Here is a 24,844-nt window from a genome sequence, read left to right on the forward strand (position 1 = left end):
GAGCACAGCCAGCTGTACTGCTAAAACACTAATAAAAACAATCCAAGGGCATGAGCAGATGGAGATCACTGTATTACAGAACAAAGCAGACAGATTTCAGGTATGGAAATGCCTAATCAAGCTTTCTTGCTGTGAAGATGTAGCTGATCTGCATTCTATACTTTCAGAAGTGAAAAATGTTTTCTTGTATTATTTTTTAATTTATTAGCCTAACTCCTTCAGAATTCACCTTTCTTCTTCACACCCCATTTTATCGGTATAGAGTGGGCATATATCCATCCTCATTAATGGCTGAAATGAGGAACACAGTGATTTCTAATTGTGCTGCATAAAGTAATTTCAGGCTTGTTAAAACATTGATAGTAAGCAATTACCTGTCAGTTAGATGTAATTTAGGAGGTTAGGTTGGCTTGTCTTTGTATGGAGCTCTGCTTTTATTCTCACAAAGTTTTCAGTACAACTGCTATCCAGGCCAGTGAGGATGGCTGTGCATTTAATTGCATTTGTAAATCATATACTTAACTACAAAAAAGTTACCCACAAATAACAGCAGTACAAAGTATTTGCTAGTTTAAGGGCTGTTTTTAAGGTGTGACTTTGAATATAAAAAGGTAAAATTTTTAACAGAACCTTTAAAATGGAGGAAGTGATTTCTTTCCCTTCCCCTCCTCCCATCCCCATACTTTAACTTGTACTGTTAAGCCATCTTCAGGATGGAAGTGGATGATATTCGTAAATGATAGTGCTGTATGCTCCTTTACTCCTTTACTTGGTAGGTTATTGTATGGTGATTGATCTGTGAGTGCAGGCGCTGAAATGCTGTGAGACTGTCAGCACGACACCTCCTGTGACCCAACAATTTCATTCTCTAATAAATTTGAAAGTTCTCCTTATTTTCTGTCGCTTTCTTATTTTCTGAATCTGGCAGTGGATTTTCTATCATTTTGTGTTGCTAGAAAAAAACCCCACAAATAACAGTATACACTTGAGGGCTTAATCTCATTTTACTAGTGCCATTTTAACCTAGGTTTAAGGTTTTCTTTCAGAACTAGGAATTAAGAATGCCAATTCTGTCTTCTGTACTGTGATGTGTGTAAGCTTCCCATTTTGTCCCAAGTCAGTGTCAGCAGACAAGAGTTGCCAGACAGCTAGGGCATCATCTTTAACCAAGGTACAGTGTGTATTCATCCATTTTCCCAGCATTGTGCTCTAGGAAGTTCAGAATCAGCGCATTTGCATTCCACAATACAGAATTTGTATTCCAATAAAAAGCAGTACAAAGGAAGTGTTTAAAGAGTTTCATTTTTATCACCATGCAACTTTTTATATTTTGATACATGAAAATATGCTTTTGGTATTTGCATTTTCTCAGCTGTGCAGATGCAGATAAAGGCAATTAGAATCTGGAAACTTTCATAGAGATATTTTTAACACACTCCAGGAAAATGCAATTTTGCTTCGGCCAAACTAAGCAGCTTTGAAGTGATAAAAATTAATGACAATAAATATTAAAACCATTCAGCTTTAGAATGGCGCCTCCAGATCTGTATTTAATTTCATACTGTTCTGGTTGTTTCAACCCAGCCTTGCTAACTCCCTCAGCATACTTCTGAAATCTGGCTGAAGGTACAGCCAGGAAATAACTGCATTCTAAATGCCAAATGGAAAAGATGTAAGAGGAGATGGCAAAGTGCAATTTTAAAGGGGAAATATTTTCTTTTGAATGTATAAACACTTGTATTTATAGACAATCACTTCAGAAAAAAAAATCTGAATCTATACTGTTTAAAGCCAGATGTAGATTTTAGGGTTAAGCTCTGAAAACACATTAAATTGGTCAGAAATAGTGTGATGCTTTATTTTGTGTTACTTAGAGGACCCCAAACAGTTTACAAGAAGGGAGTTCTGATAACCACTGCTCAAATGCAAGCACTTAAGTGAATAAGATTCTAGATACTGAAGTGTAGGTTAGTAAAAATATATTCCTTTACAGATGAGAACACGGAAGCTCAAAGGAGTCTTTATCTTTTGCTGAAGGTCACATATGCTGTTGGGATGTAGGAGTGTAACCTATCTCATCTCCCACTCTCAACCTTTTTGTTATTTTTGTATGCCTTTCACAAGAAATAAAGCTGCATATATTCCTGATTGTAAGTAATATATTTGTACATTAGAACTCTTCTGTCTTTAACAGAGAATTATTTCCTCTTTTTAAGTGTTTTCTTTGTCCTGGAATTAGATTGAGTTATTGCTAAACAGTCCTAAGGATATAGCTTGTAATATGGTATATCCCATTTTTTAAAAATACCCAAGCGATGTCAGTCCAGTGTTCCATAGTCTGGATAGGTAGATTACTGTTTTTAATTTCTACTTAGTGGAAGACAGTACATATCATACCCTTACCAGTGATCACATCTTACATATAACTGCTAAAAGCAGAAGGCTTCCACAGCAAGCACAGCCTTGACAGCAAGGACCAAAGTATTTAGGTTAAACAGTTGTATTCAGGAAACAGATGCTGCTTTTTGTTTGGAGACTAGTACTTGGAGAAGAGTCACATGAACATTTTCTTCCGTTAATACAGCAGCATGTTCTGTTAGTTGAATCTTCTGTGATGCACTGTGAGTTCTGTTGATAAATTACATCCCTCTGGTTTTGATCTGCTCATGCTGTTTGCAATTTTCGCAGATTTTTTTTTTTGGTTTTGCAGGTTTTGTCGAGGAGAAGATGTGTGGCCAGGGAAGCAGAGAAGTAAAGCGTAGGGGATTTCTTAGAAAATTTTATTTTAAAGCATTTACTCTATTTTCTGGGGTTTTGATCTTTTTGTATGGGCTTTAATTCTGAGCTTAAGGGCATATAAAGAAGAGAAAATTGCAAAGTAAATTTGAAAAAATCTTTCTTTTTCGTACAAAGGAATACAGGGGGATATGCAAATAAAGTGAGGTTTAGTAGTATATATGAAAATCTATTATTTGCTTTTAAAAGTCTCCTTATTTTGAGCAATCATTGTATTGATTTAAAAAGCCTTATATTAAGTACTTGTTAAACCGTAGCATTTCTTCAATGCTGGTACCTTAAAAATAGGTGAACAATAGCTATTGTACATGTTTTGAGCATTTTATGGGGGCTGTACATAGCACAAAACACAAATGAAAGGTTTATTATAAAGAACATAAAATTATTGTATGTACATAGTGCAGCTTTATAAGTGAAAGATCACAGTGAAATTCTTCTAAATTAATGCCCCTTTCCAGAAAATTCAAAGTGAATCAGAAAATATTTTGTGCATCTATTTATCAACCACATAGTCCTGGTTTAAAAAAATATAGTTCATAGCCATAAATAATACTGGAGTTACTGAATATGTGAGCAAACATTTCACAGAGCTTTCCTTGAAAGAGTAGATGTGCGAAGTAGTGTCTTAAAACTATGAAGAATCAATGTTGTCACTGTCTGAAAAAATCACAGATTTCTGAATGTAAGTGGTAATGAATGACATTGAAGTATCTAAAAAAATTGAGCTGGTTATATGTTTTTTCTTTAATTTACAAGTCTCTGAAGTAATGTCATCTGTATAAAATGATGACAAAGGTGATGTATGAGTGTCTGCATCAAAATATTCCAAATTAGGCAGAACCTACTTGAATTAATTGTGTTTGAAAATACCCCTTAGAGAAAATGGATTTTCTGTATCATGATAATGGATCCGGAAATCTTGTTCTGAGAATTGCCTGGAAGCTCTATCTAAAATAGTGTAGAAGTACCATTTATATATAAATATATATTTTGGTTTTCTGTTGCAGGTGCGATGAATGCAGGCTTTGCTACCACTTCGGTTGTCTAGACCCTCCCTTGAAAAAGTCTCCTAAACAAACTGGCTATGGGTGGATTTGTCAGGAATGTGACTCTACATCCTCCAAAGTAAGTTAATTCAGCCTGTGAAACAGTTGAAGTATTCTGGTTTTAGCAGTCTTACTCAGCATCTGAAGTTTTTGTTGAAATGCAATGCATAGGGCTGCTCTGAAAACCAGTAGGTCATGAAGTAATGATTTCAGATTCTCTGTAAAACAGGTAAAAACCAGAATGTATGGAAAATGGAAATATTCTTAACCAATAAAAAGAATTTTACTATTCCAGTTAAATGCTTTCTTTTCCTATTGCGTTCTCCCTGATGAAGGAGTGAGCATGGACACTGTATTGGGATTGGTAACATTATTAACAATTGAAAGTATTTCAGGAGTAGCGCAGAATGCAAACCTCTAAGGACAGATAGAGAATGCATGTTTTTTGGAATGAAGATTATTTGAATTACTAAAGCTGTCTTTTTCACTGGAAAATCATATAAAGGTCATTCATACTTATATTGATTGGTATGCCTTGGTCAAATACAGCATTGTAAAATTAGAACTAAATTTTTGACATGGATTAACTCTCTTTAGTAATATTGATTAGTATGCTTCTGTAGTATTTTCAAAAAATAAAGATTTTGATTCTTTGTCTGTCTATACAGATCTTCTTTAGTAGTGGTTTTATTTTCTATCACAACCATAACCTCTGAAGAGATACTTTACAAATGATTTTCAAAACTGGATTTATAAATGCATCTCATACCTCAGTGTTAAAATAACAAAGCATTTGGAAAGCCTGTAAGATTTTACAGGCGTTTCTGCCACTTTCTTTGTATTTTGCAGGGCTTTTTAACGAGTAAGGAAGTATTTGGATACACAGGGATGCAGTTGTGCAGAGAGGTTGTCATAAGTTACCTGTTAGCATACTTGGATACTTAAACCCTTTCATGATGTTACCTTTAAGACTGGAACATAAAAAATGTTCAGAGAAAGTTATAAATTTTGGGCTTGCTAGTGTCCCTTTGCAACTGGAAAAATATGGTATTCTGTTTCACCCCTGAGGGTTAATCAAATCATTCGTCTGTAAGGAGATATGAAGACAGACATCGGAAATTAGCTGTCCACTGCAGTTTGGACATCAAGCAATCTTTCTTGAATACCACTTACATGCAACGGACATTCCAAGAGTGAATTAAAATTGTTATTGAATTTCTGTCACCTGCTTAAGCTAAAAGGGGTTCTTGATAAGGTTAGTTAAAATCTTCCATCTCCTGTTCTTGGCTTCTTCTGAGTGAACAAAAAACACAGGATTTGTAATTTCTAAATGTGCTTCCCAAGAGATCAGCTTGCTGTGTACCATATACAATTTTAAAAATACTTTATCCTTGTTAAGCATGATTGCTATATCATAAATTAGGTAAGATTGACTTCACTTAGTGCAGGGTGTATATCAGTTTTAAGGTGCATGTTGAAAAATACAACGTTCTAAAGGGTAAACAAAGTTTACTTGAAGGATTTATTTATCGCAAGGATTTTTAATGAGTAAATCTAAATAAAGTCTTCTGCACTTTGAAGCACAGACACTTTGCACTGTATTTGAGTGACTGAGTAATGAATATGAAAGATATTGAAAAATTGTCTTAGGGGGACTCCTTGTGGTTTTGTTTAGTCACTTTCCTGTAGCTCTTCCACAGAGCTATGCAGAGATATTTCAGTGAAGAAGATACATTGTTCTTGGGGGGGGGGGGGGGGGGGGGCGGTGTGTGTTCTTTTTTTGTACCTTGTTTTTGGTTTGTTCTGTACTGTGTAACAGAGTCAAACAATATGGTGTTGAGTTAAACTCCTTGCAGCCTCAATGTGAATGTATTTTTAAAAGGATTAGGGCTTTTTTTTACATACTTAATTTTTGAATTTAATATTCTCTATGGCTTTAGGATTGTTTATTATATATCCACGCTTTTGCACAGCTTTTCACAGCCAGGAGGAGCTGATATGGGAAGGCTTTTTTACCCTTCACTAGAGGGGATGGTCTTTCAAATGTATACTCAGAGTCCAGAAGAAGAAGACCGTAGAGAAAGGTGTGTTGTTTGCTGCACTCTGCCTGACCTGTGGATGAATTACAAGCCTGAGCTACCAGCAATTTCAATCTCTCAGTCACTCGCTAAATCCAATTTTTGGTGTGTCACAATGAAGTTTCTTGTATGGATTATAACAGCAAAATGGGATTGCATTTCCAGCTTTGGCCAAGGAAACTATTGTTTAGTTTTCATTCCTTCTACATTGTTTTGATCCAATTTAAATCACTGTTACAGTATATATTTTTAAATTCCCAACAATATTTTCTGTAGCAGTATTGGGCCTTGAAAACACTTGGTAGGTAAATTGCACTGTCTCAGCGACATGAGAGATTATAGTGTGTAGCATGCAATGGTTCAGTTAGTGTTTATTTCTAATTATGAATTTCAATTTTAGGTGTTCAGGAAAAGTTGCATACTGCTCACAACGAATAATGTGATTTTATTTTCAGATTTTGCTAAGCACTTGCAGGTGTCAGCAGTACAAAGGATGTAATTTAGCAGATATAAACATATGCTTTAAATTGTGTCTTTCACAGATGTTGGACGTGATCCATCCCTTTTGCTCATACTAGTCACAGAACTCTCCAGAAATTGTGTCAATTTTCTCACCAGTGTAACATATTCCCATATTACCCTGCCTGTCAAATAAGAAGCAGACAGTGACTTAGCTGTAGGGCATGAGGGCAACTGCTTCTCTGCGGGTAATACTAGCTGTCACTTTTATGGAATGGGTGATCCTCACTACTAAGGTCTGACAAGCTCCCTCATCTCAAAAACATTGAAGATTTTGTTACATCACACGAAAGCTGAAGTAAACCTATAAGCTCTCCATTTCTATAACATTATCTATCTACCCTTTGAAAGGATTATGGTGTGCTTTCAGGATTGCCAAGCAGCACTCTTAATCATAAATTTCCCCATAGTTTGAAATAGTGATATTCAGAATGAATATAGAACCTTGTTTTAGTTGGATTTACTAAAAATAAAATGAAATGTGAACCAAATTATTTGACATTAGGATGTGGTAATATTCACTAGGAACAAATGTGGCCTGACCATTTGTTCATTATGTTCAATAAGGGCCTCATGAGGTCTCATTATTATTATTAGATGTGGATTGCTTTCTGTTGCCTTCCATTTTAAAAGTACTGCTTAAAGTATCTCCTCCAATTTTAAAATTCTGCAAAGGACTATGGCCGTAAAGAGTTTATATCATGGGGGTTGCAATGACTGTCCTAGTTAGGTTGCTATTGGCTCGTCTTTGCGTACAGTCTGTTTTGCAAAATACTGCAGAGTGTACATGTCAGGTCATTATTTTAGTGCTGCAAGATCAGCTGCCTTGTCTCTAGACATCTCTTTAGTTTGCTTTTATTTCGTCTTCCTATTGTATTGCATTTTTGCAAGGGAAATAAATTGTCAGTATATATGCATAGAATTCTCATGTAAATCCCTCAGGAAATACTTTCTAAAACTACAAATACCTGACAGACCAACCCTGGCAAAGCATATATTTTTGTACACCGTTTGTGCTTGAAAGCAATCATGGATGATTTGCTCATTAGCCAAGTAGAATCATTTCTTTGAGTATATCTTGCTTTCACATAGTGAGTAAGCATATTTAGTTAGTCACTGTTGCATTAAAACCTTGAATGTAGTATTTAAAATAATGTTTTAAATTAAAAATACTTTTTTAAATGTAAAATTTATTTCAGACATCTTAATTTGGTCCGATGAAGAGAAAAGAAAGAAAAAATTTCATGGGCTTTTATTCTAGTAAAACTAAAGTTGGTGGTTAAGAAGGACTGTGAGGAGTGCAAAAGTTTCGACTCATTAGTTATGCAGGTGACAATCTCGTTATGGCTTATGGAAGTTAATCTTTTTCATTATCCCTTTTTTTCAAACTGAGGGAGCATTTCCTCACATGTGGAGTTAAAAAATAGTGAACCCCCACAATCCTGATGTCAGGCATTCAAAATTTAGGAAATATCAAAATGAAGGTGGCATGCAGCGCTTTAAGTCCTTTTGTGGCTGTATGTGAATTTGCAGCCTTTAATCACTTCGTGCTGTGATACACTTTTTTTCTGTAGGACCCCTGTCTTGTCTGATTTAGTTGGCAGGGATCACTAAAAGGGTTCAATTTGGGTTGAGTATTAGGAGAAGATGCTATCTCTAGCTTTTGCCAGGCATGAAAACCAAAGCTATGATTTCAGGAAAACTAAAAAACCAAAGCTTGAGCTTATGTTTGAAGCAGTTGAGTTGTGACTAGAAAATTGAATTTTACCTTTGTCTCACTCCAGAGCTCCTGTGAATGCTAGACAAATACAAATTTTGAAATGCTTACTAATATTTTTCTCCTTGTTTGCTGCTTACCAGCTTGGATCCCTTGGCCCAGCATTCAAAACTGCTGACTTCTCTGAGCTGCCATGGGCAATAGCATAAGCCATGGTTTGAAAGGGCTGAGTCTCCGTAATGATGTGGTCTGGACTATTGCAAATTGAGTAATTTAACAGAAATTATAATTCTTACTCTCCCTGTGTCTTGGCTTCCATTTTGAAGAATGTCGATACTGCTTCCTTATCTTAGACATTTTCCATAGGTTTGGATGAGTTGTTCTCTGGAGCTGCCTTTTCCTGTCCACTGACTGCAGGAGGAAGCCAAGACAGCTATCTTAGATTAGCCAGGGTTATACTTTAGGGGGAATTCTCCTTGCCTGAGTACACACAGAAGATGATTGAATCAGTGTTGCATGGACAGACTTTAACTGGGCATTTACTAAATGCTTGGAACAAAACATTTTCAGTGTAGCCAGTATCTTTTAATGTTTTATATATACAAGAAAACTCTATTTGAATACAGTTTATGAGCCTTGCATATGGTGGTAGTATATATGCATGCTTAATCATAGATTTATATGATTCATATAGGGATATAGTTTATCTTTCAAAACAATGTGATTTTTAAGTAGTTACTTTTAAAATGCGTATTTCAAAAAATTAACCAAAAAATGCTTAAAGCTCTTTTGTATTAATTCAGACTTCTTTCAGTTGCATATGCTGGCAGAGGGTGACTGCAACTGTAAAGAAACTGTGACCCTAATTTAATCAGCTTGCATCAGAGGGACTAGCACATCAGAGCACCTCCTTTGAGGACACAACATACAAACAAATGTACTGCCTCCATGGCAAACAGCATTGCAGCTGAAAAGTGACAAAAACATACTGGTAATTAATCTGCTTGCTGATACAAGCAGATCATAATATAATGCAAAAAAGTTCAGGTTTTATGCAACATTTTTCAGCTAGAGCTTAGAAGTTTTTTCAAGGTGTTTTGCAGAATAACAAATTGCATATTATAATTCACTGCATTTGTAAAGGTATAATCTGTCTGCACTTCTAGGTGTAGATACTATGAACTATTTCATTGTACAGTTGTCAAAAATGATGGAGTTAAATATTTTTGTTTGTATTCATATATTTAAAGTTGGAGGAGGAGACTTGAATTCTGATACATAAATCGGATTAGGACTTTAGTTGCTTGTGTGATGTGGAGCAAAAGGTGGGGTTTATATAGCAACTGGAAAATACATGGTTATTTTGAAATCATTGTCTTCCTGGGTTTGTGAGGAGCAGTCAAACATTGGCACTACACTGATTCCCTTAAAATTGAAGAAGGGAAAATTATCCAAATCTGTAAGGCTGTGTGCAGATTCAACACAAGTCCTTGTATCACTTAGGCCTTGTTTTAAGAACTTCAGTAATGCCAAGCCTTGGCAAAGAAATGAATTTCACTATCAAGATGGTTTAAAGCAAAAGGGTGAAATTGCAGTGTACGGTAGTTCTTCTCAGTTGGCTGAAGTATTGCCAACCGTGTTTTAATATTTGCTCCCATGTGTCATATTTAAAAAAGAGTTGGCAGAGCCTCCATTATTTTCTGGCAAACAGGTATAATACATCTATGTAATGAATAATTTCGATCATAAAATGTTCCAAAAATAATCAGCCTTCAAATTAACTTAAGATGGGGCTTGATTTATGAATAGCAGATAAGCTCAGCCTAAAGTTAGTTGGTATTAAATCCCTAAATTAATCCAAATAATCAGATACACTTAGTTGGCAGAAGAAGATTCCCATAGTATAGGTGGGAATTTTAAATTCTTCAAAATTATTAAATTAAAACTCTTTTAATTCTCGACATCAAAATCAATTCTACCAGTTCCAATACCCCATAGTACTGATGGCAGATCCTCATCATGGACTTCTAGTGCTTGTAATTCTTCTTAGGTGAAACTTAACTGTATCAAAAAAGCGTAGAAAAAAAATGGACAGTACAGTACAAACATTGTCTTTCCCGTTACCCTCATTCACTGTTTTTCATAGACAGTCCAACAATGCATAATTTCCTTCCAAAGCTGAATCTTTGCACACTGTTCTAAGTAAGTTCTTTAACAGGAGAGCAGTAACACCATTTAAAGCCTTCCATAATGCTGAATATTTTATGACAAATACAGGCGGAAAAAAATGCTTCAAATACTACTGAAAAGAGTAATTCATTCTGATGTCGTGATACACACACATGCCTTATGCCAGGTGCCCATTAGAGCTGCTCTGTCATTCCCCTCCTCATCTGAACAGGGAAGAAAAAGTACAATGAAAGGCTCATGGGCTGAGATAAGGACAGGGACATCACTCAGAAATTACTGTGACAGGGAAAACAGGAAGATCAGTTTAATTCATTACCAGTCAAATCAGAGTAGAGTAATGAGAAGTAAAACTAAACTTTTAAAAACACGTTCTCCCCACCCCTCCTTTTTTCCCAGGCTCAACTTTATCCCCAAATCCTCTGTCTCCTTCCTTGAGTGCCACAGAGGGATGGGGAGTGGGGCTTGTGGTCAGTGCATCACATGTTATCTCTGCCACGAGTTATATTCCTCCTCAGGGAAGGACTCCTCACACTTCCCCTGCTCCAGCATGGGGTCCCTCCCACAGGAGAGAGCCCTCCACAAATTTCTCCGAAGTGAGTACTTCCCATGGGCTTCAGTTCTTCATGAACTGCTCCAGGTGAGTTCCTTCCATTGGGTGTATGCTTCAGACACAGGCTGCTCCAGTGTGAATCCCCTCCAAAGTTACAAGTCCTGCAGGAAACCTGCTCCAGTGTGGGCTCCTCTCCCTGGGGCCACAGCTCCTGCCAGGAGCCTGCTTCAGTGCACAGTTCCCATGGGGTCACAGTCTCCTTTGGGCATCCCCCTGCTCTATTGTGGGGCCCTGCATGGGCTACAGGTGGATATGTGCTCTACTGTTAACCTCCATGGGCTGCAGGTGGATATCTGCTCCACTGTGGACTTCCATGGGCTGCAGGAGGACAGTCTGCCTCAGCATGATCTGCATCACAGGCTGCAGTGCATTCTCTGCTCCGGTGCCTGGACCACCTCTTCCCCCTCCTTCTTCACTCACCTTGGGATCTGCAGAGCTGTTTCTCTCAGATGTTCTCACTCCTCTTTATGACTGCAGCTTCTTGCACAGGTTATTTTCCCCCTTCTTAACTATGTTATCCCAAAAGTACCATCACCATTGCTGATGGGCTTCACCTTGGCCACCGGCAGGTTGGCATGGGGGAAGCTCCAGCACCTTCTCACAGAAGCAACCCTGTAGCCCCCCCCAGTACCAAAACCTTGCCACATGAACCTAGTACAGAAGTGAAGCAAATTCTTTTTTTCAAGAGGCTTTATAAGTGTCTTGCAAATCAAGTTAATACTGAGGTAGTCCTGCTTTTTCTGAGTTGTCTTGATGATTTTGCTTTTTTGAGACTAAAAATATGCTTCTGAAGTAAAAACAAACTGATGGCTGAAATTAGAAACAAGCTTGGTCATTAATTATTACTTTGATTAAAATACACACCCATGTCTGATTTCCAGTGGAACATTTAGGAGGTACCTGCTAGTAAAGTACTAGACTTAATTAAATCATAAACACAATGTAGTGATTATACATTTTTAGTCCATGTAATTTGAGTATACACAATCTAATGTTTAACTGATTAAACCTCCAGTTTAGATGTGTTTTAGTTTAGCTAGAATAACTATTACCTACCCTGAAGCAGTGGTTAAGGAAGCAAATTCTCTTCATGGGCAGCTGTTAGAAATGCTACTGCGGCTTTGCACCTTCTTTAGGTTATGCTTCTAACAAAATCTGCTTACTATGACGGTTTATCTGGGAAATAGCTCTTCTACTGAATCATGACTTACACTTCCTAAGCCATGACAAAATGAATTTACAGCCTACGTTGCCCGCTGCTGTAGTGCTGAGTGGCAAGGAATCTCTGCGGGGACTTACGTGCAATTGGGAAAAGTCCAAAAAGCAGCTAGTATCGTGTTTGAAGTAAAGCCTCTAAACATGGTTTTATGCTAACACAGCGTGAGAGAATAAAAAGCGAGAGCGCTTTTTCAGCCCTGAGCAGCACCCTGCAACAGGAAGATTTTATACCTTCTCTTTGGTATGCAGCTATGTGCACTCTCAGAGGATGTGAGAAGGCTGAAAGAGGAATAGTGTCTAGGAAGGATGGGGGAATGCTTGCTCCTTAAAGAGCTAGAGGCTTTCTCTTTCTTGCTTTTGAAAATCAATTTCTGGATATTTATAATGTTGAGCAACATTGACAGTGAATTTTACATATTAAAGATGCTATATTGAAATGTGAAAGACATGGAGATGGTAGTTTAACCCAAGTTGTCTGTTTTACATTCCTTTTTCAGTGAAGTCACGAAAGATACACACCTGTGAAAGTCACTGAACTGTAGCTGCCAGAGCATCATAGCTTACTTATGCCATCAATCCAGTTGTCTTCCTACTTCTAGAGTTCCTAAAATAATGAGCTTTTTGAGTATTGATAATTAGGGGCTTCATGCTGACAGTGGAGCCGTAAACAAATTTACCAATAAACTGTAATAGACCATTACGACTTTCTATTAACAACCCTATTGCTTAACTAGTATAACATGTTAATTTTGGAAGCATCTGACAAAAAACTGTGAATGAAACACTTATCACTGACTTTGGAATTTTTTTAACCTTTCAAACCTTGATTAAATTCTTGGTTTAGATAGTAAAAGCTGCCAGGAGGGCAGTATTAAAAACATTTCCACTGTGCATAATCTTTTCCAATTTGAATATTCGTAAAGAATTAAGATAATTTTTACCTAGAAATATATTTCTTGCCTTATGTTTTATGTAGAGCTAGAATGTATGTAAATAAAGAAATATGTACCTTAATTCCTCACTATTCCAAATTTATTACCCTGCAAATTGTCTTAGCACATCACCATATTCTATGTGATTGACAAAGAATTAGTTCGTTAATTGTTAGTCTCTGGATAAGATCTGAACACACTGTCATAGCTGCCTAATTTTTTTTTAAAGAAATGCAGCCACATACATCTCTTAAAGTAATGTACAAATTACCTATGCTGCTGGGGCAAAATCTAATCATACCAAACCAGGAGAGAGAAAGGGGAGTGGGGAACAAATCAAAAAAGTACCATTTTGTGTAGGGCTAAGCAAGTAATGAATTTTAGCGGAGTCAAGATTTGCTTTTCGTCATCATATTAGATAGTGGTAGTGAGGTTTAGTCGCCATTCTCAAATAGAGATTCACTTAGTGCCAGCCACATTTAATCACATTTTGCAGAAGACAGCTGGGCATTGCTGATTTGTGCTGTGTCAGCCACTTTCTGTGGAAGAGTGTCTCATAGCTTGAATTTTAGCATTCTGTAGCAGAAAAGTTCACTCGTCTTAAAATTGGCTCAGCAAATAGCTTGTGTGGGTATGTAACTGTAAGAGCATTACAGTCTACCAAGAAAAAAACACAAATAAATGGCATTTTAAGATAGCTTCTGAAAAGATTTTCACACAAAACATTTAAAATGTATAGTGCATTGATAAATTCTGTTAGCAATTAAGTTTATCTCTAGATTTTTTAGTAAATGTGTCTTTGATACAATTGAAAATTATTCAGTGGTTCAGTGGTTTGAAATGTATTTGGGCGTGTCTGAAAAGTCTTAAGTGTATTTATTTCAGCTGTGTCAAACGGTACTGAAGTATTTCATATGTGGAAAACCTTGGAATCTGTAGATACCAAGATTTCTTCTAGCTACTAATCTCATGAAGACTGAAGGGCAGATGGTATCCTTTCAGTTGTGGTATAAATAGCCGAAGAAAAGAAGTGTCAGAAAAGAAATAGCAAGATAACTCAATATTTATGGAAGGTACACACAAGTGTACTTAGAGTGGGTTAATCACATCACATATTTATTTTTGGAAATAGAAGGGTATCAGCAGATTGATATAGTTACTGACATAATGAATATTAAATATGTAACCACTCCTGTGCAGTAAATAAGGATACATACCAGGTACTAATATTTGCAAGGATATTGTGTATTAAATGAATATGCTGTTTGTCCCACCATTTTCTTCTCTTGCATAATACCTCCACTGCTTGTTTAGGTTCAAAGTATTGCGGAAGGCAGAGTAACTTTATTGCAAAAATGGCATTCTAAGTAGGTTTTTAATTGCTGGTGTTAAGGAACTTTTTGAAGGTTATTATAAGATGTCTGGATTGACGTAAAAATAGCTTCAAGAATCATGCATTTGAAGGGTAATTATGAGAAAATACAAAAAGTTTGAGATTTGAGAGCTGTGATTCGTTGATCTCTTATTAATCCTCTTACTGAAATGATCTATAGACCTGCTGTTGTTTATGTGCTTTCTAGGTACAGCACAGACAGAGACCGAAAAGCTGCTTGATGTAAAATAGGAAAATATTAGAAGGCAAATTGTACCCTTTCTCAGATACCCTGGTTAATACACAATGGATCATTTTACCCACTGATTCATCCTTCCTTCAAAACTACCTGCTTCAGCTAAAGAATAGATGGCTTAAGGAATCCCTTATGAAATAGGATTTTGAACCTTCTTAAGAGGAGAAAGAGGAAAGTGAACCAGGGTCTTCCTGATGGTGGTCGAATGTGTTCATCAATTAATTTATGGCAGCAATCAAGCCATTGTCTAAAAGTAAGGCATTAAGTGTGTCTGTCTCTTGTTTTAGTTTTTTTAACTTGGGGGAGGAAATAGAAAAGGAAAGGGGGAGGGGAAGTTTTTAGACCCCAGAGAACTTTCAGTGTAGTGAGTCTCAAGAGGAAGAAGGGGACTGTTGATAATCTGGGGTTACATTACTGAATTCTGAATGAAACTGGTATTTAAAACACCCTGTTGTTTTGAACATTTTCAACTGATTAAGTTTAGATGGATCTACATTTCAGTATGCTCATTTTCATGGATCTTAATCTAAGATATCTTAGTGTGTATTTATCTTAGCATGTTGGTTAAGATCAGGAATGCATTTTTGAAAGTAATCCCCCAGTTGCCACCGTATGGTTCATATTACAGAGTGGTCTCAAGAGTGTGTAACTGGTTCCTGTTGGGGGGGCTAAAGCTGAGGGCGTATTCTGATTGCTAATAGGCATTCTGCCTCTGTGACCAAACTAGTCCTGTCTTTGAAACATGTATAGCATGTCTGGCTGATCCTCAGTACTTGACTGTTCAGCTCTACAGAGCTGGTCCACTCACACCACAGTACTTACTGGTATGAAGTGACAATTAAAACCTCTCTCATGTTTGCTGTATCAAAGGTGTATTTGTATTTTAGTTTCATTGACTACAGAAGTTACTTAATTCCTGTTTTGAGAAGAGAATTTGTGGAATTCACATATCGATAGTCTCAAGGTCAAAACCCTAAAAATTGATACATGTATATATACTGCTAAGGTATAAAAGTTTATAATTTGTATGTTTGTATAAGCACTGCATGCATATGCTTTTAACCAAAAGAATCTGGACTTCAGTGTTATTAAGCAGCTACATGTAAGAGTAAGGGACTTGGTGTGTGTTTTCTACTACAGATCAGAAACATAAAAAGGAATTATGTCTGATAGATGTAATCTTAAAAAAAGATGAAAAACAAAAACAACAAAAAGGGGAAAATATGCCTCTTGAAACAAAGCAGTGACATTGACATTTGAAGTGAATTTAGCCTCGTCATTCAATGTATCATTTATAGTGTTCTTAATTAGGGAAGAATTAGGAATTTCCAGGCCTTTCTGAGGACTTTTTAAACAGCAGCAAGTAGTTGTGACCTTTCAGTTCCTGTGGGCTCAGCAGAAGATGGCTGATTAATGTCACATCTTAAATTGTGTCAACTGGGCTGTTCATTCCCTTTTTAGTAAACAGCCTGTTGTCAGTGTAGCTCAGTTTGCAAGGATAAAATAGCCTTGTGTTTTAGCTGGCTACTTTCTGTTTAAAAAACATGTATCTCTATTTACTAGTGTAAAGTTATATGGAAATTTTCTTTAATTACTCCAGTGACTAGCATCAATGAGTTAACTTAGTGTCACCCACAAAGTAGTATTCCTAATCTGTGTTAGAACCTTCTTAAAGGATGTCCTTTAAGTTCTCTTAAAAAAAAAGAGATTTTTTAATTTAGCACATTCAGATGTTAGAGAGATCTGAAATGGAGGATATATGAAACACTTTTATAAAAAGCTTTCCTATAGATAGATGCATTCTTTCAAAATATTTTTATAGCCTTGAATTAATGTTTTAGTTTTCTGCTTTATCAGTTGAAAATAAATGATGGTACTTTTTAAGAAGAGAGGGTGAGAAAGAGAAAAGCAGAAAAATAATGGCATAGAAGGGGAAATGTGGGCACACGCATAAGAATAAGAAATTTCCACTTGGAGGAAAACATATAAACCCTTATAGGGGAGAATGGAGTGAATTAAGAAATAGGTCCTGGGCAAAGTGAAAAGATGTGGAGGGCACACAAAGAGCCTTCCTCCAGACCAGTATTTACAGAAAAATTCTGGAACACAGGCAGATAAGTGGGTGCCATAGACAGGAATTTTAGGGAGCTATAAAGCTCTTGTAATAAACTTAGACTGCACAAAATGATGTACTGGGCAGTCCTTTATTTCATCTTGTTACTAGAAAAAATTCTGGAAGTGGGGAGAGGTGAAAACCAGTCTTGATTTAATAAGTAGCCTTTGACAATTTTGTGATGCTTTTGGTGATCACACATTTTAATATCACTCTGTTTTGCATTATGTTGGGAAAATCTGGACTTCAAGGAGCTGAAAAGCAAGAATCAGTGCTGATGAAAATGTAAGGAGCTGAATAAATATTACTAAAAGGACTTCTCAAAGGGGAGAAAAAAAAATCAGCCCTATGAATGAGCTGACCCTGTCTTGAGAATTAAGTTAGATGGTACAATTTAAAGCTTTGTTCCAACATCTGACAGACACACTCTGCATGCTGATGCATAATATCTGAAGATTGTGTGCTTGAAAGAAAGCCTTTTCTGAGCTACATTCTATTTTTGTTATAATAAAGCAGCTGCTTTTTGGAGCAGAGATCTTCTCAAGTGCTCAATCTTCTAGTTCAAGTTAAGTGTTAGCCAAGTATTGTGAGCAAATTTTGTGTATGCTTTCTCGCAAGCTGCTGAAGTGCAGTAAAGCAAATTACTTTGACCATGAATTGTACAAATATATAGCTTGACCCTGTGAGGTTAAAGTAAGTTTCCTGCTGTACCTTAGTCCGAAGTGGTCCCTGCCTAACAATCCAAGAGCACAGAAAGTTTGGGGCAATTCAAACATGATTTGAAAACAAATGCAGGTGGACTATGTAAATGGATTGCCTTGGTCTGCCTCTGATCATTTCTGAAGGAAAAAAACAATTACTTAAGAAAACAGAGAACTGCAGGCCTGAATGTAGCCTTACTAATGGAGCAATTGCAGCTGCAGCACTGCCTTCCTTGAGTAATAGCAGGTGGCTCTGTATGGCAGTTGTTTAGAAAATCTTGTTAGGTGTAAGATGTCTGTGTCATTCTGTAAATATGTTGGAAGTCAACAGCTGCAGTTATATGCAACATACATACAGCTACACAGCAAGCAGCACACTTAGTGGCCGTAGATGCTTATGATGTGTTTCAGAATTTGGTTTGCAAATTTTGGGTGTTGGGATTTTTGAGGTGGGGGAGTGATCAGAGAGATCAGAGGTGTACAAAATGAGCACAGGGAAGATGAACTATCCTGATCCAGCAGTAACAAATTATGTGTGTGTTGTCTTAAGGAGCTTTTAGAACTCCATAAAAGGACTTAAAACTTCATATAATATAAAATTGTGACAAAAATACCTTCTAGGCTATGGTATATGCCTGCCTGTAACCTAATTCATAATAAGAAAAAGCAGCTGAACAATCTATAGGAAGAAAGCAGTACAAAAAAAAAAAAAAAAAGAAAATAAAAAGGAGTTACTCTTATTTGCAGTGATAGTGGCATAGTACAGCAGTCTTGTCAATATATTAATATCCTGCAAAAGGATATTCATATAAAATCTGTTGCTCTGGTGCCAGATAATTACCAGATTCTGCAAGACATAGGAGATTTTGCACAAAAAGGATAGATATTGGCTTTTTCCCTTTACTGAAGAAATTCTAAAAATTTCTGGTGGTGATGTGCTTGTTGGTACCAAAATTTTTGCCAGTAGTTTGAGCCATCGTGCAACCGTGATCAGTGGCTTTAATCCATGACAGTAGCAGGAAAGTTGTATTCCTTTGCATTATACATATGAGATGAAGTTAGTGTGGGGAATCTACATTTTGAAGTTTAATTTCAGTTTTTGTATTCTAATGTGATTTTGTTAATTATGGTGTTTTAGGAGTTGATTTTGAATACTGTTCAGAGAATTCTGGGGTCAGAAAAAGCAGCTATTGAAAGGGTAGCTGAAAGTACAGCTTTTGAATGTTGGGAAATAATGAATTATGAAAAAGTACAAGGGAAATACAATAATCTGGGAGAGTTTGATTTGAAAGGCAGAGAATTCAGTCCGAAGAGAGGTACGATTGGTACACTGGGAAATGGAAATGTAGAAAATACATGTTAGAAGGGGGAAACTAATTCAGGTTCCAGAGGTCAGTGAATAATACCTTTAAATGATGAAATGTTCTCCTGTTTGCTGTTTCTATTTGCATATGATAAAGTTGGATGAATAAATATGGAAAACATTATTTTGAGAGTACTCTTTCTAGCTTTAAATATATGTACATTATTCTTTTTCCACTGAAGAAGGCATGCGGAGAAAATGTGTGACCCTGTTTCTTTTCATACTTTGTTCAAACACTTCTAGTAAAATATTGGCAGTAGTAGCACCCCATTCTTATTATAAAATAACAGTAAAAGTGGGAATGTATCCTTTGACACTTGGAAATGTAGGTAGATTTCAGAGATGCAAGCTTGTTTTGTCAGCTAGTTTACTGAAACATGGATTATAAATTGAAACAGATGGGTATTTGTTGGAAACTTCTTGTAACTTTGTAACTTAAAACTTCTTGTAACTTCTTTGTAACTTCTTGTAACCTAAGGTCCTTCATATGGCGCCATGTGTTTGAATTAAGAAAAGAATAGTGTGAGGCTAAAGAATATAATTGCTCTGGAAAACAGATAATTATAAAAGGCTTTTCTTTTATTTCTGTCTGTAAAAGAAGGCAGAGGGTTTAGAACTAGGTTAAGGTTTATTACATGAACTGAGGTAGTTTCAGAGTCAGCTGGGAATGAGATCCTGTTGTGCTAACAGTGTATAAGCACAGAAGTCATGGTCTCTTTCTCAGGAGAGAGAAAAAGTTGCCAAGGACATGACAATGGTGTTGCCTCTGTGACTGGCAGCGTAGGAGGTTAGCACATGTATGCTGAAGGTTGCATTTGTAATTTCCTGTCTTTGGAAAGGGCAGAGGAAGAGAGGAGATGGTCAGATGTTAAATAAAATCAGCATGAGGAGAGTGACAAAGGCAAACAGAAAGAAGAAGGGAAATTCTGCAGCTGTGGAGCATGACTTAAAAGTGCAAAGCCCACATTTTTATCTCATTAACAAAGGGTAAAATCCTAGGAATGGTAGTGATTGATCTTGCATATGAGTCAATTGAGATAAATGCTAAATTTACCCTAGGGATTTACTTTGTCCACCTGTGAGCTGTGGAGAACTGCAGATACCTTGTCTTCACCAGATCTTAACCAAATTCTGGCTAAGATGTTGTGAATACTTTCAAAGTATACCCCTGGGGTGCAGGAGAGGGTAAGGATGGTAGGACCAGTCAGTCAGCTGGTGGAGGGCTCTTCTGTGGTCTGGGCTAGAGAGGCACCTTTGGTCTGCCTCAGGAGGGCTTTTCTGTACAGCACTGAAAATGATACTCTGTGAGGCTGCCAGCACTTTAGCACTTTGATAAAAATGTGCTAATTTCTTCCCTTGGTCCTTTAGCCTTAAGAAGCTGTCTTCATGTTTCAGAAAGGGCTTCCTCCTCCCTCTCTCTCTTTTGTAAGTCTAAAGGGCGACAAATATTTCTACTTTGTTACTGTTCGAAGTCTTTGTTAGTAACTTTTGCTTCCAATTCATTACTGCAGTCATGTTTTCACAGCCTGGTGTGAGAGATAAACCCTTTGCAAATGAAGACAGCATCCATTTTCTTTCTACCTCAGGCCACACAGAATTGATTGGGGGTAATAAAATGACAGTAGCATGTAATATACTGACATCTCTTTAATTTGAAAACTAGTTCCAGGATGATTCAAAACTTGTTTAAAGCTAATTTATGACTTGTGTAATTTTCAACTGGACCAAGGTAAAGGATGATACATGAAAACTGATGCAGAGTTAACATAATATATTCAAACCTGTCAGCTTGAAATAATTTATAAAGGGTTTGTGGGTTGATTTGTTTCAATTCTATTTTGGTTTTGTTTTAAAGTAGCCAGGACAGAAAGTTGCTTGGCTGGTATAAATACCATTGTAAGACACTATTTCTCCATCATCTTTCTCCAAATGCAACTTCTTATGCTTTCTAGCAAAGCATTTTATTCACACTTGCAAAAACTATGCATCACTTCTCCATTTTCTTCAAAATCAGCAGCTGTGTTGTATGTTTCTGTTTTGTGTGGGACATCTGTGCTGACAGTAACATGGATTGGTAAAAAATCACAGTATTTTGTTACCATAATGTTCACTTTGAACATTCTTTATGAATATACATGTCTGTATATAAAATTCTGTTTAATATTTGCCTATGCAATACATATGTGTCTATGTGTCTTGATACTAAATTTAATTATTTGGTTTTTAAGAAACCAGAAGTAAAAATAGTGAAGTGCTCAAATTAAGCCACTATATCAGCATAGCATGAAATGTAAATATTTTTCTCTGAATTCTGTCACTTTTATGTAGCTCACAAATCACATCTGCATGCACTATTGATTTATCAACGTACTGTATCAGTGATGCTTCTGCTCACAAAAGGGACAAAGCTAAAAGTCAAATGTTTGCTTCTATTGCAGTGGATGCAAATAGCAAATACACCAAATGGGAGGAAGGGAAGAAAAGAACTGATTGCTTTCTGAGAGGTGCTACAGTTCGATGCACATGTGATTCCTCACCTCCTACCAGTCATTGTCTTCTTTGATCTTTGCTGACTAAATTAAAAACTAAAATAAAATGTTGACAGTCCGAGACTCAGAATTTAACCACGTACATCTTTATGTCCACTGCAGAGAAAGCAAGCAAGTTCCATCCCAGGACTAGAATATCCGATTTGTTATGTGTTTGTGTCGCCATTGACTTAAAATAATTTTTGCAGAACTGTGATTGATTCAAGCCAATGCTGTTGTGGTATCTTAAACTGCATGAGCATTTGGGTCATAAGAAAAGAGAGATAATTCAAAGCAGGGCTGTCTTTTGCACAGTAGAATGTTTACTCATTTCATGTTTCCTCTTCAAAGTTTCCTAAGTCCGAGAATAATCATGTTCTGTGGAGCTTTGATCACAATCTACATTTTGCAGGCAAAACGTAATTACTGCGCATTCTGAATTTATTTGTTTATAATGCACTTACATTTCCATACAGAATTTCTGTCTTTTCAGGAAACTGAATGTACCACATAGTAGTGGTTTTCCCCATAATTTATTAATTTATGTAATAATATTTAGTGATCCGTTAAACAGCTATGTGTTCATCTGTCAGACTTCAAAATGCTGGTGTGAGCTTTCCTATGTAGATCAGAAAATGCAACAATATTTTAATAAAGTGAGAAGGGCTGAAGCATCAGAAAAGACATGTACCAAATTACTTACTGTATTGACTACCTGTTCATGAACAGTCATGTCCATCACTGCTGCAGCTGAGACTTACAGAGCCATAAGACATTGGTATGGTTTTCATCATGCAAGGCCTTGAAAGAAGAAAGGAATGACTTTTTGCAAAGTCAGTACAGTACATTGTGATACAAATAATAGGAAGGACAATAAGCTAATTTCAATTATTTTTGAAGTACTTTTTTCCATTTAACACCTCTTCAGAAAAGACACTGATTTGCGTCAGCGATACAGATTTTTTTGCCTTTCCTTTACGAAAACAAATGATGCTAACACATTTTCAGGTTGTTTTATTTGCTTGAGCACAAGTAACGTTACCAGGACTTGTTACCAGAACTGTTGCTCACCTGGCCATGTACTCATAACACAGAGATTAAGCTTTATGGAGGTTCTCAGTTGCACCTTGCAGCATTTTTATTGTTGCACCTTACATAAAAGGAACTCATTCCTCTTACTGAATATGCTTATTTCTGAAAGCATTACTTCATATGTTGCCAAGCTAGTACAGGTCAACATAGATTGTCTTTCTTACCTGTGTTCAGGCTTGATGCAGTTTTCCTAAGAAGCGACAGCAGTGTGGAAGAGATAATAAAACCAGCGTAATTGGAAAGAGAGACGCATTTTCTGTGATTTCTGAATATGATTTTCATCCATATCCCTAAAACTTGAAGTATTGCATTAGCCAGCTGGTTCTTAAGAGATCTGTTGGGAAGGATGGTCAAGCTGCTCAGAAGAAGATATTTGAGACTTGATGGTGGAAAAGAATCTGTCACCGTGTTGAGGCAAAAGGGCTGTAACAGGAATATGTGTTTACCAAATTGCAGTTGCTCAGATAATTCTTTTAAAAGAAGTTTATTACTTTATAAAAACATAAGTAACAATAAATGGTTACTGCCATTATCTGCCCACAGGTAACAGCAACATAATAAAAATTTGTTCAGGCACAAAAGACAGGCAGAATTCAGGGAGAGAAATCACTGAACCAAAGGATTCAGACAAGTACATAATTTTCTTCCAGCAGATGTGGTTGTTACTTTTGTATTTGTAAGTAGTGCAGAAGAGCTGCTGGAAACATATTGAGCTGATAAATTGCATGATGGTGATTTAACTTTCCAGTTCTCAAGGAGAAAATAAAACCGTACTGTTCAGTACTCAGAGCCAGTCCATGGCTAATTGGGTCAGCAAGAAGAGATAGTTTCATCATCATAGTTTACTGAAAACCAAAATGAGACAGCCTTTGAGAGAGAGGATGTTTGCCTCTTCAAGTCTAGATCTGCTAGGGAAAACAGTGAGCTTTCAGGATTAACACAATGCAAGGTTTATTTTTATGGCATACCAGAGCATGGAGTTTCATACAGTCAGTAGAGGAAATGCAGACTTCTGTAATCATAATGCTAGAGATGTTCCTCCTCTTAGTTCAGTGCATTTAGATGTGGTGTTGGTATTATCTGCAGGAACTGAGAAAGCTGAAAATTAATGAAATTAGTGTTTTATTATCACTGTCGTGGAATTATTTGGGGTGATAGTTCTACCAAAGTATCTCATTTTTCCTCTGTTCCACAGATCCAGTGCTTATGCCCGTAAAACAGTTATATGCAATGGCCGTTTGATTTCACTGTTAACATTTTAATTGGTGGTTTTCTTTAGCCTTCACTGAAAGGTGATTTTTCCTAAAATGTCTTACTCATACCAAACCTTAAACTTAAGTTGGTAAGCCACAGAATGGGCCAGAATATCCTTTTTTTAAGTCACAGAGAGGTGATGCAATGAGAGACATAAAAAGCATTATTTGAGATCTTTAATCTCTAAAGCTATTTTAAAGGGATTCCTCTGAAAAGGTGTAGAAAATAGAGATATTCCCCTGCCAGGCCCAACTTTCAAACATCCAGCAACCCCTTCCATGTATTAATTCTTTTACAGTGTCTGCTTTTACCTGTGAATCCCCATGTGATTCAGTAACAGTTGTTGAAACAGTGTTCAATTTTTCCCTTCCAACAGTCAAAGATTCGTTGGGCTAAACCACAAATGCTGAATATTATCATTATGAAATTTTAATTTATTTTTTAGAGGTTGTTATGTTGAAAAACTTAATAATGAGCTTTTCAGCTTGCAGTTTCCAAAATATAATCTTGATTTCATTACAATTAATGGCTGTAGAGAAAAAGTGATATATCAAAAGCACATATTCTGCTTGCTAAGCGATGACATCTAAAATATCTTCTGTAATGAGCAGTACAGCAGGCACAGTAGAAATAGTACTGATTAATGGATTTATTTTTTTTTCTCTGTAGTAAAATATCACAATCTATGTTATGCAGTTATCAAAACCACTGTGTGAAGCAGTGAAGGTATTAAAGGGGGTTGTGTTTCTACTGATCTTGTCATGTTGCATTGCAAAATCAAGGTAATTTGGAAAATAGAATGTAACCTACTTAAGAATTTTTATTTTATGTATTTTACTGTAGTGATAAAGTTACTAATAGACAGACAAACTAACTTTTCTAACCTTACCAGGTTGTGTACTATATTGGTTTGCAGTGATTGGTAAAATACTTTTTTGGGGGGGGAGGGGGAATTATTCTAGCATGGTCCCAGCTGTTTTGCAGAAGTTTCTATCTTGAATAAGGGGATGAAATGTAATATTCCCTTCCCTGCATTTCAAGAGCAGGGGTAGGTATGGG

General features: G+C 36.5%; 1 protein-coding gene across 4 annotated transcripts in view; it reads left to right on the plus strand.

Moving 5' to 3' along the window:
- Window positions 1–24,844, plus strand: part of PHF14 (PHD finger protein 14) — a 163,341-nt gene that overhangs the window by 102,268 nt on the left and 36,229 nt on the right. For all 4 annotated transcript variants that reach the window (XM_065666214.1, XM_065666215.1, XM_065666213.1 and 1 more), the window contains one exon: window positions 3,804–3,921. In XM_065666214.1, coding sequence (XP_065522286.1) covers window positions 3,804–3,921 — 118 coding nt within the window. The remainder of the gene's footprint in view (window positions 1–3,803; window positions 3,922–24,844) is intronic.

Source organism: Lathamus discolor, chromosome 2, assembly GCF_037157495.1.
Source record: "Lathamus discolor isolate bLatDis1 chromosome 2, bLatDis1.hap1, whole genome shotgun sequence".
In the NCBI taxonomy this organism is placed as follows: domain Eukaryota; kingdom Metazoa; phylum Chordata; class Aves; order Psittaciformes; family Psittacidae; genus Lathamus; species Lathamus discolor.